The 19,956-nt window shown below is 46.8% G+C and overlaps 1 protein-coding gene across 1 annotated transcript in view; it reads right to left on the bottom strand.

Moving 5' to 3' along the window:
* ABCC4 (ATP binding cassette subfamily C member 4) overlaps nt 1-19,956 on the bottom strand; it is a 248,451-nt gene that overhangs the window by 161,116 nt on the left and 67,379 nt on the right. The window contains exons 5-9 of the mRNA XM_032314331.1: nt 13,905-13,994; nt 11,801-11,964; nt 10,560-10,685; nt 9,358-9,607; nt 141-242 (exon numbers count right to left, since the gene is read on the bottom strand). Of these exons, the coding sequence (XP_032170222.1) occupies nt 141-242; nt 9,358-9,607; nt 10,560-10,685; nt 11,801-11,964; nt 13,905-13,994 (732 nt within the window). The remainder of the gene's footprint in view (nt 1-140; nt 243-9,357; nt 9,608-10,559; nt 10,686-11,800; nt 11,965-13,904; nt 13,995-19,956) is intronic.

The following is a 19,956-nucleotide window of genomic DNA, read 5'->3' as shown; positions in this document are numbered from 1 at the left end:
GATTTTAAGCATTTTTATAACACACTTTCAAGCAAATGCAGCCAGTCACATTTTATACGGTGGGAGAAAAATCTCAAAATTCACATCCACGTGACCAGTCATCCTACAGCAGCTGTGATCTCATGAGGGGTGATACGTACCTTATCCCAAAAGGCAGTGACGTCCTGCACATGCACTATGGTTTTACCATCTGATGGCAGCTGTGGGGTGCGCTGTGAGATCTCGTCAAGCAACAGAAAGTTCTGCAGAAGAAGGAAAAAGGCGAGTTGAGCTGCGGGAATGAGACACACACGAGAGTAATTGCTTCCCTGGGAATCTGCCGTAGAGCATTTTACACAGCCCGTCTACCCCTTCACCAACTGTATCTGAAGGCTTGACAGCAATCACGACACAGTATACATCAGGTGATTGTATAATAGAATGCATATACAGAAATAAAGAGTTCACAAAGTTATCTTCGTAACCCTCCCAACAAGGGTCCTGAACCTTCCCTGAAAAGAAAATACAGCTCCAAACAGTGAACACATTTCGAACCTGGACATTTGCGTTTTACTTCTGTGTTACCAACAATAAACAGGGGAGTTGGTAGAAAATGATTCCATAAATATCGACCTAATCCCTCCATGTGCCAAGCACCACGCCAGAGGCTGGGAACACAAAGATGAAGGCCAGCGCCGCACCCCACCCCCTCCCCAACCACCTTCAGGAATCGGGTTGGCCCCAAAGGACAGGCTGGGAACACGAGACCAGTGGCAGAGACTCCGGATGAAAAACGGGGCTCTGCCCATTTATTTGCGGTGACCTTTCCCTGGGCACTTAAGTTCATGCTCTCCCTGTACATGTCCAATCAGTGTATCATTTGTCATTAATTATCCTTTGTCATCATTCTTTTTTATTTTTATTTTTTTAATTTGAGACAGAGAGCATGTATGGATGTGCAGGGAGCAGGGAGGAAGAAGTAGACTCCCCATTGAGCAGGGAGCCTGATTTGGGGCTCAATCCCAGGACCCCAAGATGATGACCTGAGCCGAAGGCAGACGCTTAACCCACTGAGCCACCCAGGTGCCCTGCCCCCATCATCATTCTTTTTTAAAAAAAAAAGAGAGAGAGAGAGAGAAAGAAAGAAAAGCTCCTGACAAGTTTCTATCTCTTATAAAAAAAAAATATTTTATAAGCATTTCTCATTATCCCTCAACTCTTCTCCTTAGTAAATACCCTGGACAGCAGAAACAGCCACATCTTCCACTCCCTTCCCTTTTCCCCACAAGTTAGCAGCTCAAGGCTGCAATCGGACTGAATTAAATGAAGCCCTGGGCGGGGCAGGGGCACCTGGGTGGCTCAGTGGGTTAAAGCCTTTGCCTTCGGCTCAGGTCATGATCTCAGGGTCCTGGGATTGAGCCCCACATAGGGCTCTCTGCTCAGCAGGGAGCCTGCTTCCCTTCCTCTCTCTCTGCCTGCCTCTCTGCCTATTTGTGATCTGTCTGTCAAATAACTAAATAAAATCTTTCAATGAAGCACTGCTAACTGTTACAAATGTAACATAATCACATATAGGAAAACTCCTTGTTCTGCAAAAGCTAGACAAAATTCAAGAAGAGTGCATTGGCACAGAAACGGGATAAACAACCAAAGCCACCCCTACCCCCAAATCACTGAACGTGTGGCAGAGACTGGTAACAGCCCTCAAGGCTGCACCCATGCTCCTATAGAAACAAAGCCCTAGTTTTCAGCTAGCACATGGCAGCCTGGAAAAGGGACCCTCCTTCCCAGCCTCCCAGGGAGCAGTGTGTAGCCACGTGATTCAGTACAGACCAGTGGAAAGTGACAATGTCTGAGAACCCTTTTTCTGCCCAGTGGCTTGGAAGTTGCCAGCTTAGTCAAAGCCCCACAGAGTGAAATAATAAAAAAGTCAGCATCTGCAGGGGCGCCTGGGTGGCTCAGTCGGTTAAGCGTCTGCCCTCGGCTCAGGTCATGATCCCAGGGTCCTGGAATCGAGCCCCGTGATAGGCTTCCTGCTCAAAGGGAAGCCTGCTTCTCCCTCTCCCACTGCCTGCCTCTCTGCCTACTTGTGCGCACGCTCTCTCTCTCTAATAAATAAATAAAAATCTTAAATAATAATAATAATAATAAAAGAAAGCATCTGGATCTCTGACACCACAGAATAAAATGCCAGCCACGGAACTTCTTAGAGGGTGAACTCTGTCCTCCCCGAAAAGATGTGGTGAAGTTATAAACCCAATTACCTCAAATTTTGACTTTATTTAGAAATGGGGTCATTGCAGATGTGACTAAGGTGCGGTCGTGGCGGAGCAGAGCTTTAGAGGGAGTTCTAAATCCAGTGTGACTGGTGTCCTTAGAAGACAAAGAGGGCACCCGGCGGGCTCAGTCAGTAGAGTGTGCAGCTCTTGATCTCGGGGCTGTGATGGTGAGCCCCACGTTGGGTACAGAGATTATTTAAAAATAAAATCTTGAAGGGGCGCCTGCATGGCTCAGTGGGTTAAAGCCTCTCTCTGTGGCTTGGGTCATGATCTCAGGGTCCTGGGATCGAGCCCCGCATCGGGCTCTCTGCTCAGCAGGGAGTCTGCTTCCCCTTTTCTCTCTGCCTGCCTCTCTGCCTACTTGTGATCACTCTCTCTCTGTCAAATAAATAAATTTTTTAAAATAAATAAATAAATAAATAAATAAAATCTTAAAGAAGAAGATGCAGAGACACAGAGGCAGAAAGCATCAGCTGCCTGATGAAGACAGAGATCAGAGTGACGGGACAGTAAGCGGAGGAAGGTCAAGGTCTGCCCACAACCACCGGAAGCCGGAGAACACGAGGAAGGCTTCTCGCTTGTAGGTTTCAGAGGGATGGTGACCCTGAGGACAGCTGGATTTCAGGCTTCTGGCCTCCAGAACCGTGAAACCACAAATTTCTGTTGCTCTGATGCACCCAGTTTCCAGAAACCTTGTCCCAGGACCCCTAGGAAACCGACGCACAACCTTAGGAAGATTTGTGCAAAAGAGAAAAATCACATACCCTGTGTACGCAGCTTACACAAGAGTACTCTAAAACCCATGGGGCAAACCTAACCCTAACCAACGTGGGAAGCAGCTGAGGTAAGCCCGTGAAACCATTTTAGGGAAACAGCACATAAGTCACCTGCTCCTCCAAAAATTGTCAACATGCTTGCAGTCATTAAAATCTTGTTTACCAGTCACAAAGCTACATATTGGGTACCACAATCTACTTGGCGAGAACCAGTAAAGCTGACCTTGGCAAGTCTCTTCCGTGCAGGAAAACAGGCTCCCGCACATTTCTCGAAGAACCGGCCAGCAGGAGGCAGGGTCTGCTTGCCCAGTCCCCACTCATCCGGGGTCCCGGCTCGCTGGGAACCTGGCGACCTGCCCCACGCCTATGCTGAGCAGGGCAGCGGAACAGACAGGTGATGGATGAAGGCTCCCCCTGCAGGCTTGAAAACCAGCCTGACCCAAACTCTCTCTCCCCACCGCCTCTCCCTTCGTCAACCAGGGAGCGACGCTCGCCTGTTGTGCCACAATTCCGCTCCCTCCCAATTCTTCATTCCTCTTGAAACAATGTTACTTTGGAATCTCACCAGCAACTATTTACGATACTGACACAGTTTTTGGCTACCCCCCATACCTCCCAGTTCCTTCCCCAGCAGCCCCAACTGCGCCAAACTTACCCCAAACCTCACCCCCCCACTGATCCCACTGAAACACTGAGGAGGCCCACCAGGCTTAAAACCCTTCAGCGACCCATGAGCACCTAAGTCAGTACTCCCCGAGTGGCCTCGACCTTGATACCCTCGAGTACTAAACCAGCCCAGCCTTCTCAGCCCATCTCAGGCTCACAATGGCCCCAGCTGGCACTGCCCACCTTACTTCTGAGTGCCCAAAGGGGATATCAAGTCATGGCGACGCAGAAGACGATACCATTCATGCACTTACAAAGAGCCCCAGCTCCAACATTAATACTGAGCCTCGCAAAGGGTCCACACATCAATAGACAGCCCCTAAGGTACAAACAGACCATGTGACCGGTTCCAGTAGGTCTAACCGCTAACTACATTGCTACAGTCTTACGCAGCATGAGTTAACAAGGCAACAAGCAGAAGGTTACAGATATTATAAATCTTGTCGAGACAGAAGAGAATTCCAATTTTATAGCATAAGCATATTACCAAGGTATAAACTTCAATATTCAGCAGATGCATATTAGAATAGCAATCCCTCTCCCACCTTCAAGAGAAGAAAAACTACGCACATACTGAGAAAGTAAATCTATTGAGCATTTGTCCAGAAATAATAGGTCTGAGTGGAGAAAGAAGTCACAGTTTCCCAGCGGTTAAACAAGACTCTCCATTCAACACATGAACGCCTTGTACAGGGGCCAGCAGCGCTGGGCGGATTTTTCTCCAGGACTCAGGCTGATGAGAACGCTGACTTTAAATTGCCATTAACAGCCATGAAGCCCATACCCGGAACAGGTCATGCGGGAAAGTGTCAGACGTCAGAACTCAAGCCAGAAAGATTGACTTCGGAGTGGCTGGTGGGCAGAAAGCCTAAGCAGCTTTATGAACAATATCACCTCCGAGACACACTTTACTGGATGTAGACGTCGTGGAGACTCCCAGTGCTTTGAAGTGAAGACAAGATCTTTTATAATCCTATTGGACCCATTCAATGTCACTAAGAGAAAAATAGAAGGAACTTCTTGGGCCTCTAACCTCATAATAAATCCCTCATTTTCAGTACGTGGGAAAAAGGAAATGGAAAAGTCTGGGTAGAAAAGATGACAGTGCACTCTACAGCCCACCTGAGGCCTTGCCCCAGGGCTGTGGATCATAGCACCAGCTTCAAGAGGCGAAGGTCTGCTGGATTTAGTTCCTGCAACTGCCAAATGCGACCATCCCGGGAACCGTGCTGGGGGGGCCCGCCCAGCCCACCGAGTCCGGGCTGTTAGAGACAGAGTCAGAGCTCCCGTGTGCCCCTCAAGCTTCTGACCCCAGGAGCCAGACCTCGCCCAGTCCTGACCCGCCAGGTGAGGGAACTCCGCATAACTTTGCTTCCTCTCCTGCTGCCATGGTTACCTCTCCCTGCACATTAACACATCTAAGTGACAGGAAGAAGAGTGAACACCAGATCGATTCATTCTGTTTGGCGCCTGTTACCTCTGTCAGGTACCCAAAGTCAAGACATGCTCCTGGAGGGCTCTCCCATCAGGCCCTGTCTAGGGCAGCCCAACCCAAACCACGTCATTCCCTCCTGGACTGCATTAGCTTCTCGAAGCACCTTCCGGCTCTGCCCTGGGTCCCCACCCCCACGTCCTCTGCTCTAGTCCCCAGTCTACAGCCGGAGTGAGCTTCATGGTGCCTGGAGGCTGCCGTTGCCCCGGCTCGGGCCACCAGCGCTCTGTTCTGCAGCCTCCGACACTTCTGCTTCCTCAGACACGCGGATCTCCTTTCTGGTGTGCCAAGCCCTCTTTAGGAGCTCTTGCCACCTAAGCACCAAACCCCAAAAATGTAAACTTTCAGCCTCCTACCTACCCCTAACCCTTGCCCCTCCCCCACCCCCTGCAAACCTCCAACACAGGTCACTCTCCAGGTCACTCCTTCAGCCTTCCCAGGATGCTTACCTCCAAAATTACAGCAGCCTGTCTGCAGAGAACCTCCGACTTTCCCTTTCAAAGACGGATGACACAAAGCACACATGAACAGTGAGGGTCATCGCTTGCGTACCTATGAGCCTCCACTTAATGATACATAAGTACCAAGCAGGAAGGACCTCTGCGCACTATCATCGAATACATGCAGCTGGCACAGCCCCAGGCCTAGGGCAGGTGCTCAGTTATCCTGTGGAGTGACTCGATGAATTCCAAATGTGCCCCCAAAAGGTCCAGCATAAACAAAGACCAGTGTTAGTTTCTCCTCCCAACTGACTTTAGTCTTGCCATGACGTGACGGCCCCAACTCCCTGAAAACCTTTTGCAAGGTCCCTTTCGTGCTACACTATTTTATGCACCACATGATCCATCAGAGAATGAAAGTTACCGCTTTCCACAAAAACCACACTCAGTTGCTGGATATCCGCAGAATGTCAGAGACGTGGCAGAGCTGCACACTTCCTACAGTGGCGCGTTTTCGGAGCATGAGCCATCCGTGAGGTGCACAAAGACGAGCACGGCTCCGCAGCCGCTCCTCAGAAGTCTAGAGTTCACTGAGGAGACGACTTCCACAAACAGATGGCTTCCAGACACACAGTAAGTGAACCCAGAGTCCTATCTGGGGAGATCCGGCGGGTGTGGCAGTTAATTTTCTGTGTCAACTTGGCTAAGACAGAGTCCCCAGACATTTGCGCAAACACATCTGGATGTTACAGTGAAAGTACTTTTACAGATGAGACTAACTTTAAATAAATTACTCTCCATCGTGGTGGGTGGGCCTCGCTCAATCAGTTGAAGACCTCAAGAAGAAAGAAAAGACTAACCTCCAAAGAGGAGGGAATTCTGTCTGCAGACAGCCTCATGACTCAAGAAGCACTCTAAAGCCACATGGTTTTGGGGCGCCTGGGTGGCTTAGTGGGTTAAAGCCGCTACCTTCAGCTCAGGTCATGATCCCAGGGTCCTGGGATTAAGCCCCGCATGGGGCTCTCTGCTCAGCAGGGAGCCTGCTTCCCCCTCTCACTCTCTGCCTGCCTCTCTGCCTACTTGTACTGTCTGTCTGTCTATCAAATAAATAAATAAATAAATCTTTAAAAAAAAAAATTTGAAGCCACATGGTTTTAATCTTCCTTTATTTCACAATGGCCAAACTAATGCTACCAACCAAGTAAGACTGGTGTTTCCATCTGCAAGGCCCAAGAGCCCAGCCCAGGAGCTGGGCCAGCGGAGTCTACATTGACTATGTCCCACTCAGATCCATCAAGTCCACAGGTGCACACACAGAACAGGGGAGACGCAGATCTATGCGTGCTCTAGCTAAAGACCCCTTCCGAGGTCCACTGTCCCAGGAATGCCCACTCCAGTCTGCTTCCTCACTGCGTTTCTCTGGCTTCCAGTACAGCCTGGGTCCCCTCACACCTCTGCTGGTCCCAGTCCTCCCCATAACTGCTGCTTCAGTCCATGCAGTACTTATCTGACGTCCATGATGGGCCCAGCATGGGCCATGAACTATGCACAAGAACGATCAGATACGGTCTGTTGTCCAGGGCCTTAGTATAGGCCTGGGGACAGAATCACCCACTTGACCTGCTACTGAGCAGTGGGGGCACCGGCCCTGTACATAAATACGGAAGCGTGAGATCAGCATAATGAACAGTGCGGGGGGGTGGGGGCAAAGACCCCCTCCCCCATGCACATGAATGTGGCCTATCACCGACACAAGCACCCCCCCAACCGCCACCACCAGAGTGGAGGGTTGGGCACCGGGAAACACAGAGTGCAGCCGGTAGAGCCTTAAACGCAGAGTTCACAATCTGGATTCTGCAGGAACCGCTGGGGGCCTCTTCAGAATGAGACTTGATGAAAACCACACGGAAGGAAATACTCCACATGCCAGAAGGCACTGGGAAGGCAACTGTAGGCAACGGACGGACGGGTAAGAAAGCAGGGTCTGGGGAAACTCCCCACATGCCCACTGGCTCACCTCCTGCAGGAGGCCCTCCTTACCCATCCAGTGGGGAGGCCAAGCACTGAGGTCTGGAGGCAAGAAGCTCGGGGGCCCGGACCACAGCAGGCACCAGCCACAGGGGCGACAACTGCAAAATTACAGCAAAACTCACAGCCCACTCACAGCAGGCATCTGGAGAAGTTCGACGTACGCTTAGAACATCGCCGAGGCCGAAGTTATGTTCGTGCTCTTTCAAGATGCAAAAGTTACATAAAAGAAATGTTCTTGAGGGGTGCCTGGGGGACTCAGGTGGTTAAGCATCTGCCTTCAGGCTCAGGTCATGATGCCAGGGTCCTGAGATCGAGTCCTGCAACAGGCTCAGAGGGGAGTCTGCTTCTCCCTGTCCCGAATAAATAATTTTTTTAAAAATATCTTTAATAAAATAAATAAGTTTTATTGAAATACATGGGTCACCACTTAAAAGTTGCTGGAAGGCCCTGTCGGAAAGAATGGGAAACTTAGGGACCAGAATGGACCCTGTAAGACTGATCTCTCTCCTGGGTAATATTTTTTTTATAGGAAGGAAATTTCATCAGAAGAAGATCTCAGCTTTTATGACAAAACTATTCTTAAAAAGGGGAGGGGAGGGGAGGAAAGGAAATCAAGCCCAGAGCCATCAAGCTTCACTAGAGATGTATTACGACATAGCCAGCACCGTGGAGGAACAGGAAAACCAGATTTATTTGTAAAGCCCAGGTACTCAAGTTCATGCCCTGGCCCTGCTCACAGAGCTAATTTATCTCCATGTTCGACCTCTTCACAAACATTGAGCACCTACCATGTGTGGGGCCACATCTTAGTGATGTAGGTTATTTGCCCTGAGCCATGCAGGGACAGCTAATTTGGAAAAGGAGGTAGTGGGTATGGGGCGGGGGGGGGACAGATTTGGAAGCCCTTCCCAGAAATGGGCTGAGACCGGCAGAAAGAAAGGAGAGCCACAGGCATTCTCAGAAACCACGCGCCCGGCATCTGCAGAGGAAGGAACCCACCTTCCACCAGGAAGAAGTACGTGCAGCAGAGGCCATTCCCCTTCCCAAGGAGCGGGGCCCTTCTGCAAGCTCCCTCCTCCTCTGCCCAGAAAGCACTCCTCTTCCAGCCCCTCCCAGACTGCCACCAGTCGCCACCCAGTCACTGGAGACGGCCCAAGGGATGAGATCTGCTTGTGCATTTCCTCCTGCGTCAGACGTTTCCCTCACCCTGCTGTTCCCCGCTGTACCCCCGAGCCCCGGGCCGGTGCTGTTTCTCCTGCCGCCCGCCGATGAGCAGCAAATTCGTTATCTGTGGTGCACGCCACCTGGGACGACGGGGAGGGTAATACAGGCCACATGCTGGGACAACTGCTGGCTTCGATGGCGAGACAGTTAAATTTCACCTAACTGCAACACGATGACACCAAATTCAAAGCAGGCCTTCTGCTTAAATCCATTTATGACTTGAAAGGGTTGTTTGTTGGGGCGCCTGGGTGGCTCGGTCCGTTAAGTGTCTGCCTTCGGCTCTGGTCATGATCCCAGGGTCCTGGGATGGAGCCCCGCGTCGGGCTCGCTGCTCGGCGGGCAGCCTGCTTGTCCCTCTGCCCCTCCCCCCAACTTGTGCTCTCTCACTTTCTCTCCCAAACTAATAAATAAAAGTCTTTAAAACAATAGCAAAAAAAAAAAATAGGTAAAAAGGTCGTTTGTCACCAGACCTTGATCCTTTGGATGCTGATGACCGCCTCGGACACCTTCTCAATGGCCGCGGGGAAGAAGAGGGTGACGGTCAACCGCACAGCGCCATACAGCGACACGGCCACGAACACGTGGCTCGCTGTGATCACATTGCCAAGGAGCACATAGGTGGTGAAAGTCACGAAAATGATGATTTTGCTTGCAACGAAAAATGATGCTAAATTCATTCCTCTGAGGTAGGAACTGCTCAGAATCTTGGAAATTTCCTTCCTGGAAAAGAGAGTTTACAAGGAAGCATCAACATCCAAGTCGTGGACTCAAGTGCCTTTTGCATGTGGCCCCTTTCCAGGGAGGGGACCGGGATTAAGACAAACCGTTCCTCGCGTTATGGAAATAATCCTACAGCACATGGCCCGGGGCCAACCCCAACAAGAGGACCACATAGTCATCACCACGTCGCTCATCTGAATAAACGGAGGCTTCATGTCACGTGTTAATATCCTGGGTCGGTCGGACCAGGTATGAACATTCAGTCCACAAGCGCGCGTCCATGCCTGTCCTGGGCCGGGCTTCTTGCTGACGGCAGACAGACACGTGGTCTGTCTCCTTTAGGAGCTTAGGAACTCAGAGGAAAAGAGAATAAGCAACCCAAAGATATGTGCATGAGACAGGAGAGTGCATCCAAAGGTACAAAGTAGATGGTAGAGACATGCGCTGGCACAGACATACCGTGGGCGGAAGGGCCAAACTCCCCAAATATTGACATCAAAGACTAAAAACAATTCCACAGACCTAAAGCAAAACAAGGCGTAACAGTATTTCCATGGCTCTGTTTCTCTGTTTGGCATGAATAACACTGCTGTACACAGTCTGGCCCAGTCTGTAAAAACTTCCCACTTGTGCTACGTTAACATAAAAACATAAACTATAGCTTCCATGTAAATGTCATACTTGCAAATGCTACCAGCATTGCTCATTTGGGATTTAGAGACTTAAGAAACATCTGGAATTTCATTTTTCTAGTAGAAGCAGCACAGGCACTCTCCTTCCTTTAAGACTGTAAATGGAAAGGCAGGTTAATGTAGTTTACGGCGCAAGGCGGGGTGGACGGCGTTGGGAGTTCACATTCTAAAGGTTAAACACCCGAAGACCCCTCAAATATTTCCGTGGAGGCAGGAGACAGAAAGTACAAAAACAGGCTCCGACAGACACAGAAACTTACCGTCTCAAGTGGGTGATAAGGTCTGCAAATGACTTCTCCCAAGCATACATTTTTATTATTCTTACGCCGGTTATAACCTCATTCATGGTCCTGATCCTGACGTCTGTGAAGGCTGCGGTCTTACTCCTAAGGGGACAGACATGAGAGATGAGCCACAGCCCCACTTCCCTTATCAGCAGTGGCCACAGCCTGAGAACCAGGGATCCAATGATGCCCTACAACGCCTTTGCTCAGACAACTCAGGCAGCTCCTACTCAAAACACAGATGGAGAAAGACTTCAATGAGGAAGTCCACAAAGTCCATCCCAATTCAAGAAGTAACTTGGAGAATCTGCAGTAGGGGCTAAGGAAGGTACAGGAAAGAGAGTCAGATACAAACTGTCAGCTCCAGGAGGTCACGGTTGGGTAGGGGAGGCAGAAAGGCCCCGGGATCGAACAATAATACCATTGGCTGCAGTGGAAAAAGTGGGAACAAAGTGCCAGGGCACAGAGAAAAAAGGGGTTGTCAATTCTACTGGGCAAAGGAGAGAACAGAAGAAGCTTCCGAGTTCTAGGAGCGCCGCAATGGGGCCCCAAGCACACAGAACATTTCTCCCTGGCAAAGAGAGTGAAGCCAGTTCCCCACTGAGAAAACACCGTGAGCAGAGCCATAGCAGAGAGAACTGGCCGCACTTCACATGGCATTATCATCGCACACCTGACCACCTTGACGGTGACCCACTTCTAACCCTCTGGGACCATCACCTTCTCTACCACATACTCCGCTAGGACTGTGAGACACTGACAGACAAAAATCGGGGTGAACCTGGCCCTCGGGGAGCTTGTAATTTAATGGACACATTGAATTAAAAACAAGACACACGCCTGCACACCTGAAAACAAGCATCACAAAAACAGACACGGCCAGACCCAGGTCTTGAAAGAGACGTTTAAATTGTACTCGTATTTGATACATGTTTAAATAATGTCATCGTATATAAATTCTGCTGGAAGACAGTACTTAGGAGGGACAGTGCCTGAAAAGCTATCCAGGAGGAGACGGCAGATGCCTTCGCCCTTCCGGCTTCAAGACTGACCCTCAGCTGAAGGCTGGAACCTTCCCCAGGCGAAGCCTGCTCAGTGTGCAATCAACAGAAGGAAGAGATCAGTGAAGCCTTTTTGTTTATGATCGGAAGCACAGGGCAAGCCATGGATATGGACAAACACACATGCCCTGTTTTTTAAACCAGTGCATTTCTTACCGGAATGATGAAAACAACTTCCCGATGCAGCTTTGCAAGGGCAGAAGGATGATGAGGACTGCGATCCCAGCAAGACAGGATATTCCGATTTCCATCCAGAGCAAGGCAGTCACTGCGATCGCCTGCAGTGGCCCTGCCCACAGAAAGTGCAAGAATATTGTCACCTTAAAAGAAAAAAAGGCAATGCGTTCTTAGGACAACATGAGCACAAAACCAGGAAAGACCCAGTACAGAAGCCATCTGCTCTGAGAGGACAGACAGGAACCTACACAGAAATGATCACGGGAGGCTTTAAACTCACTGGAGCAAAAATCCAAGTACCCAGATGAAGCTGTTCCAAAACACCACAGAGTAGGCTTCAGGGACATCCAGGGAGAACCGGACTAGACCAAAAGCATCGGAAGAAAGATCTCAATTCTATCTGCCGCCTGCGTGGGTTCAGGGTTCCCCCAAACTTCCTCCGCTGGGCTCCCCAGTACCTTGCAAAAGCATGTATTATGGAACCTGCCATACTCTCGAGTAATTACTTGTATATTTACCTCCCTGTTAGGTTGTGGCTTCTCCAGGGAGGAAACTAAGTCTTATTCGTCCCTGAAACTAAGATTAGTTCATGTTTGATGAATGAAGAATTAGAAGTGGTGTAGAGCAATACAACTCAGACCAGTAGCTACACTGCCCTGGATAGTATGGTATATTCACAAGGTAAGTACAAATGGACTGTGGCAGGGTAGAAAAGAATAGGTCATTTATGCCTAGGGATTACCCATTGGGCATTCTTTTTTTAATCAAAGTCTTTGTGGGGCACCTAGGTGGCTCAGCTGGTTGAGCGTCTGACTCTTGGTTTCAGCTCAGGTCATGATGTCAGGGTTATGGGATCAAACCCCACATCGGGCTCTGCACTCAGCATGGAGTCTGCGTGTCCCTCTCCCTCTGCTACTCCCCTCTGCTCATGCTCCTGTGCTCTCTCTCACAAGCTCGCTCTTTCTCTCAAAAAAATAAATAAAATCTTTTTTAAAAAACGGGGCACGTGGGTAGGTCAGGCGGTTAAGCATCTGACTCTTGATTTTGGTTCAGGTCATGATCTCAGGGGCATGAGAGATGGAGCCCCACGTCGGGCTCTGCGCTCAGCAAGGGGCCTGCTTGAGATTCTCTCTCTCCCTCTCACTCTGCCTCTCCCCCCGCTCATGCCGTCTCCCTAAAATAAATAAGTAAATAAAATCTTTTGTGGGGAGGGCACTTTCTATGTAGCAGGCACTGTTGGGGTCACAGAACAATCCCTGCCCACCAGGAGGTCATCCTATGGAGCAGAGAGGCCATGATAGGGAGGAGAAAGGATCCAGGCAGCAGCACCAACCAAGTGTGCTCAGAAGGGCCACTCCTGAAGGACTATGGGACATTTCCCCAGGCTAGGTAAGAACACTGCTGTCTGCGTGTATATGACTGAAGTACACTGTAAACGCATTCCGAAAACAAAACTCTTCTCTACCGGACAACACATGCTATTATGAGTTGAACACAGAAGAAATGAGAATTGGATAGAAAGTACCCTCATCTCAGGGCACCTGGGGGCCTCAGTGCGTTAACTGTCTGCCTTCAGTTCGGGTCACGGTTCCGGAGTCCTGGGATTGGCCCCCGCGTCGGGCTCTGCGAAACAAGGAGCCTGCTTCTCCCTCTCCCTCTGCAGCCCACTCTGCCCACTTGTGCACATTCTCTCTCCCTCCCTCTCTCTCTCTAATAAATATCTAAAATCTTTTAAAAATAGGGCACCTGGGTGGCTCAGTGGGTTAAGCCTCTGCCTTCAGCTCAGGTCATGATCTTAGGGTCCTGGGATCAAGCCCCTCATCGGGAATCTCGGCTCAGCGGGGAGCCTGCTTTCCCCGCTGCCCCTCTGCCTACTTGTGATCTCTCTCTGTGTCAAATAAATAAAATCTTTAAATAAATAAATAAATAAAAATTTTAAAAATAAAATTTTTTTTAAAAAGTATCCTCATCTTCTGTCCTCAAAAGAAGTCTGGCCTACACCAACAACTGGCACCTGAAATTCCAAGTAGTTAAACCAAGGAAGAGGGTGGGAATGCAGAAGGCTTCCTGGGGGGCAGCTGACCTGGTCGAACTTGTTCACGTCGTTGGACAGCAGATTGACGATCTGGCCGGTGGTCGTCTTCCCCATGGCCACGTTACTGAGGCGAAGCGCCTGAAACAGAAGAGGGGGACCTTGCGTGATGTCAGGAGAACAAGGTGTCCTGCGAGAGCGGGGCTCTGGGGACCCGCGTTCAGCCTTCCTCCCCTCCATGGGGCGGCAGCCGCATCCCACAAGGAACAAAGGGAGCAAGAGGAGGCACAAGGCAACTCTCTCGCCCCGGTTTTTGATGAATTTGGATACGCTGAAAGTATAAAAAGATATATACTCGGGTGTCAACTGATGTAATTCTGAGCCACACTCTATGAGTGGAGAGGCCGTCTATGGACAAAAGCTAGGGGACGGACTATATCTGGAATCAGTCTTTATTTCTACGTGTGATGTCATGCAAACACTCCGGGTCTGAAGTCTCCTGTGTGAATGGAAATAACCTGGCACTACCTAGATGGAGCTCGGGGTTCCTAGGAGTGGGACACCTGTCATCCATCAGGAGGAGGACACCAGGTGACTGAGGAGTGCTATTTCCCTTTTAGAAATGGGACAAGATAAGAACAAGCAGCTGTAACTCAAGTGAGACCTGGACAAGTGGTCCCAGCACAGGGAGCTGGGGACAGTTTCCACAGAGTAGCACTGTGGGCAGGCCAGACCCTGCATGATGAAGAGGAGAAACCCTATGGGAAGAAGGGAAGAGCACTGTGGCCGGAAGGAACAGCACGCAGAGCCAGGGAAGGGACACACAGAAGCAGTTAAACCATGAACACCTGAAATCTGGCTGGAAAGGTAGAATGAAAGCGGCTCATGTCTGGAAAACAAAATGGAACAATAAACGTCTTTTTTACATTTGAGTGAGAAACTCAACTTTAGGAAGACTGAACTGTAGAAGTGACTGGCCGGGAGATGCTCCGAAGAAGGGGAGACGAGGGATGCCTCGTGAGGTAGTCCAGGTGAAAGGTAACAGGACGTGCACTAGGACTGCGTGAAGGGAAAAGAAGAGCCAGACCCCCTGAAAACACTCTGAAAAGTACGAAGTGCACACAAGAGTAAATAAATCAGTCACAAAAATGGAAAAATACAACCCTCTCCCGACTAGGGAGAAAAAAAGAAAGAAACGTCCCTCCAGGAAAAGAAAGAAACTTTAGTGTGCCTTCATTACTGAAAGCTATTCTGAAAATATTTTTAAAGCCAAGTTTACATACAAATACAGGTGAATCCCGCATGCAGAAAATGCACTGTCGAAGTAGGTATCTGATAACGAATTGGAACAATGACAATAAGACAGAATGGCACACAAAACTGATTCTAAAACTGATCATTTTCAAAAAACAAAAACAAAACCTCAAGACAACTGCACCCATCTCTTATCGTCACTCACAGAGAGTCACTGCTGCTGGCAGTGAGAACTAGAGGGTAAGATGGTACAGGTGACAATCTGTACAAAGGGCCACTCTCGGTGGACCATCGGGACACCTTGTCATTCGGTCACAGCTGAGACTGAGGACAGAAAGGGTGACTCTGGAAGAAATGCTCACCTAGGTTAACAGCAGCATAGCCGCCAACACAGAAATGAATCATCTGGCAAAAGAAAATCAGGCATACTCTAGCTAGGCAAAAAAAAACAAAAAAACAAAAAAACCCGTGGGGTGTCATTCTTGTTATTAATGAGGAAGACAGAGCTTACAAGCCAACTGTCAGACTTCTGCTTCCACCTGGAAAGAACAGTCAGCACTGGACTGGCCCTCAACTGTTAAGACTGTAAAGCTGGACCAAAGAGACGAAGCAGCTGTTCCGGCACTGGCCACCAGGCGGCACAAGACCAGAAGCCTTCAGAGCCCTGTATCTCACCTGGCTTTCTGCCCAGGCACACTTTTGGACCAAGTAGAACAGCAGTTTCACTGGGCCAAGGAGGAAGAGCTACCTGTTCCAAGTTGCAGAAATGTCTGGAATTTGCAAGCCCAAGTGGCAGAAGGGAAGGTCCCAAAAGTTTTCGCAGGGAGTTAGCAAGGGGGGTTAGCACCCATTGCGGGCTCAAGAGAGATTCCAGAGGTCATGTGAGGGGACACAGAGTTCCCACTCAACAAGAATAAAGAGATCTTCACAAACACCTCAGACACTCTATTTAAACACCAGGAGGGCCATGACTTAGTAATAAAGATCATACTCTAGAGTAAGAGCCATGCCCCTTAAGACCAAATTTAAGATGAAATATCTGCCATAGACAGATACACAGACACATAGAATAGGAAGGTAAGTAGTAACATAGGTAGATAGATCTGTTCCTGACAGAACCAATCTGCCAGGAATTGTTCATAAGAACAAAACGCAATACAATTTAGTCAAAACCCCCTATAATATTAACCCTCATAACATCCAACACAGTAAACAATTATTAAACATACAAAGAAGAAAATGTGACCCATGATCAAAGACAGAGAATAGAGGCAATAAAAGTAGACCCTAAGATGATCTAGATTTTGGAATTAGTAGATGAGAACTATAAAATCATTATATAAATATGTCCAAGGAGTTAAAGAAAGATATGGTTATAACAACTGAACTGGAATGAGTAATTTTAGGAGAACAATGAACACTACCAAAAGGAACCAAATGGAAATTCTAGAACTTAAAAGTACAATATGAAAAATCCACTAGATAACTTTAGAAGCAGAAAAATTCCATTGATCTGTTCCCAGATTCATCAAGTCTTTTAGATTACCATCTGAATAACAGAAGAGAGAGAGAAAAATTGAAGGGGGAAAAAAAGAGCATAAGAGTTCAGTGGGGCAATAGCAAGGACTGAAACACACATGAAAGTGGATTCCTGGAAGAAAACGACAAAATAGGGAAGAAAAAAATATGTGAAGAAATAATGTCTGAAATTTTTCCAAGGCTGGTAGAAAATATTAAATTACATACTGAAGAATCTTAGCAAACACCAGGAAATATCAAAACAAAGACTTTTCCTAGGGCACATCAGACTCAGACTGAAGAAAACCAAAAAACCAAGAAAAAGAACACTTTACACATAAGGGAACAATACAACTGAGGGCTGACATCAGAAACCATGGAAACAAGACAGTAGAACATCTAGCGAGAGTTAAGAGAAAAGAAAGAATAACTGAATTCTATAACCAACACAAATGTGCTTCAAATGACGATGGTGAATTTAAGACATCTTCAGATATACAAAGTCTGAGAATTTATCACCAATCTAAACTTTAAGATATTATAAAAGAAATTCTTCAGGGGCACCTGGGTGCCTCAATTTTTTAAGCATCTGCCTTCAGCTCACGTCATGACCCAGGGGTCCTGGGATCAAGTCCCACGTCAGGTTCCCTGCTCCACGGGGAGCCTGCTTCTCCGTCTCCTCTCTTTCCCTCTGCCCCCACCCCGTGCTCGCTCTCTCTCAAATAAATAAAGTCTTTTAAAAAAATAAATTTCATTCAGCCAAAAGGATCTGGTACCAGATGAAAATTCAAGATGTACAATAAGGAATAAGGAGAAACCCAAATGACAAATATGTAGCTAAACATAAAAGATTACAAATTTCCTTTTAATCTATTTGAAAGACAAATGGCTGCTTATTGCGAAAAATGGTCACACTGCATGGTGTAGATGTGAATGATTACGAGACCACAATGAATGAGGAAGGGTAATAGAATTTTACGCTTGTACATTTCTTACATTTTTGTGTAAAATAGTCCAATATTAAGATTAAACAGACTATAGTAAGTTAAGATGCCTATTTGGATCTCTAAGTCAACACTAAAAACACACAAAGAGAGAGATACTGCTAAAAATCCAATAATGGAATCAAAATGGAATACTAAAAAATTTCTGATAAACCCCAAAAAAAGTCAGGAAGACGAAAAAAAAAAAAAAACAGATGAAACAAATAGAAAATAAATAGCAAAGTGAAAAGCTGAAGCCCAATCACATCAGTATTTACACCAAATGTAATATATTAATACTATAAGCCAGAGACTGTCACAAAGAATTAATAAAAAACCCAAATTGCAGTATAAGGAAGACAGATTTTAAATCCACTGACAGATTGAAAGTGAACAGATAAAAAAAGATATACCACACAAACAATAGGTACAATGAATGTGGTGTGGCTCTATTAACATCAGACAATACAGACCTTGAGACGAGGAACATTACCAAAGATTAAGACAGACATTTCATACTAATGTCATTTCACCACCCCTAAAAGTGTACGGATCAAATTATAAAGTTTCAACATACATGAGACAAAAAGAGAACGAAAGAAGGGCCCCTGGGTGGCTCGGTGGGTTAAGGCCTCTGCCTTCTGCTCAGGTCATGATCCCAAGGTCATGATCCCAGGGTCCTGGGATGGAGCCCCGCAACGAGCTCTCTGCTCAGCAGGGAGCCTGCTTCCCTTCCTCTCTCTGCCTGCCTCTCTGCCTGCTTGTGGTCTCTGTCAAATAAATACATAAAATCTTAAAAAAACACACACACACACAGAACAAAAGAGAAAAATCAGAAAAGACTACAATCATAGATTTCAACATCCCTCTCTCAGTAATTGATGAAAGTAAAAAAAAAAATCAGGATACAGAAGATGTGGACAACACTAGTAACTACCTTCATCAGACATTTATGGAACACCATGTCCAACAGCTGCAGGACTGACTTCTCAAGTACACACTGAATATTTCTCAACACTGACCCTATATGCTGGGGCCATAAAATAAATCTCAATAAATTTCTAAACATAAAAATGTTACACAGAATGTTCTCTGGTGACAGAAGAATTCAATTGGAAATCACTATGATAGCTCTCAAAACTCCAAATATGTGAGAATTAACAACATAACTTCTAAACAGCCACGTGACAAAGACGACCTCCTAAGAGAAATCAGAAATAGTTTTAAATAAATGAGAATAGACCATATATCACAATTTGTAGGATACAGGTAACCAAGTCTTAGCAGAAACTTCTGGCTTTAAATGTTTGACATAAGAAAGAGAAGTATAAAATTGATAATCTAAGTCTACCTAAGATCAAGACCAAAGGAACAGAAACGCGCGCACACACACACACACACACACACACACACACAAACAAGCATGTTCATACCTACAGAAGAGCCTCTAGTAAAATCAATTACGTGTCTGTTGCCCCCAGGATCTGTCAGCTCATTTGAGTGCACAGAGGCTGTCATATTCATCTACATCAGCAAAATTATAGAAACAGCTGCCCTTTATTGAGCACCTATTACAACCCAGACAACTGATTAAGAAACAACCTTACAAAACAAGAATTACTCCTATTCTACAGATGAGAAAAGAAGCTGAACATATTCATGCCTGACAGAGAACATTGGGTACTTCTTTTTTTTTTAATGAAGCAAAATTACCACTCTTCATTAATGTAGAAAATTCAAGTTTGGTTCTAATAAATTATGTATGTTACAGCTGAAAAACAGTTCATGTTGGGTGTAGAGAAAAAAATGCACATATTAAAGCAATGTTTTGGTTTCATATTTCCTTAAGTTGACAGGGTGTAAAAGGATACTGTTTAGTTAAATTTGTTTTCCTTGTAAGAGCACAATAGTTCCACCATGAGAGCAAAAAAGAAACAGAAACTGGAAGCAATTATTTGCACTGTATATACCAGACCCAGGATTAGTATCTTTGCTAAATCAAGAAGTCTTACATATCAAGAATTATAAAAGTCTACTATTATATATATATATAAATATATATATATATTTATATATATTCTTGTTTTGTAAGGTTGTTTCTTAATCAGTTGTCTGGGTTGTAATAGGTGCTCAATAAAGGGCAGCTGTTTCTATAATTTTGCTGATGTAGATGAATATGACAGCCTCTGTGCACTCAAATGAGCTGACAGATCCTGGGGGCAACAGACACGTAATTGATTTTACTATATTTGTATATATATAAAATTATAAAAGTCTGCTACTATAAAAGAGTAGCAGATAACAGGTGCGGGAAACTCACTGAGGTAAACACGAATGACCACTGAAAA

Source organism: Mustela erminea, chromosome 15 (assembly GCF_009829155.1).
Source record: "Mustela erminea isolate mMusErm1 chromosome 15, mMusErm1.Pri, whole genome shotgun sequence".
NCBI classification, from domain to species: Eukaryota; Metazoa; Chordata; class Mammalia; order Carnivora; family Mustelidae; genus Mustela; species Mustela erminea.
The sequence above is the reverse complement of the archived record's forward strand: the minus strand, read 5'-3'. Positions and strand labels throughout refer to the sequence as shown.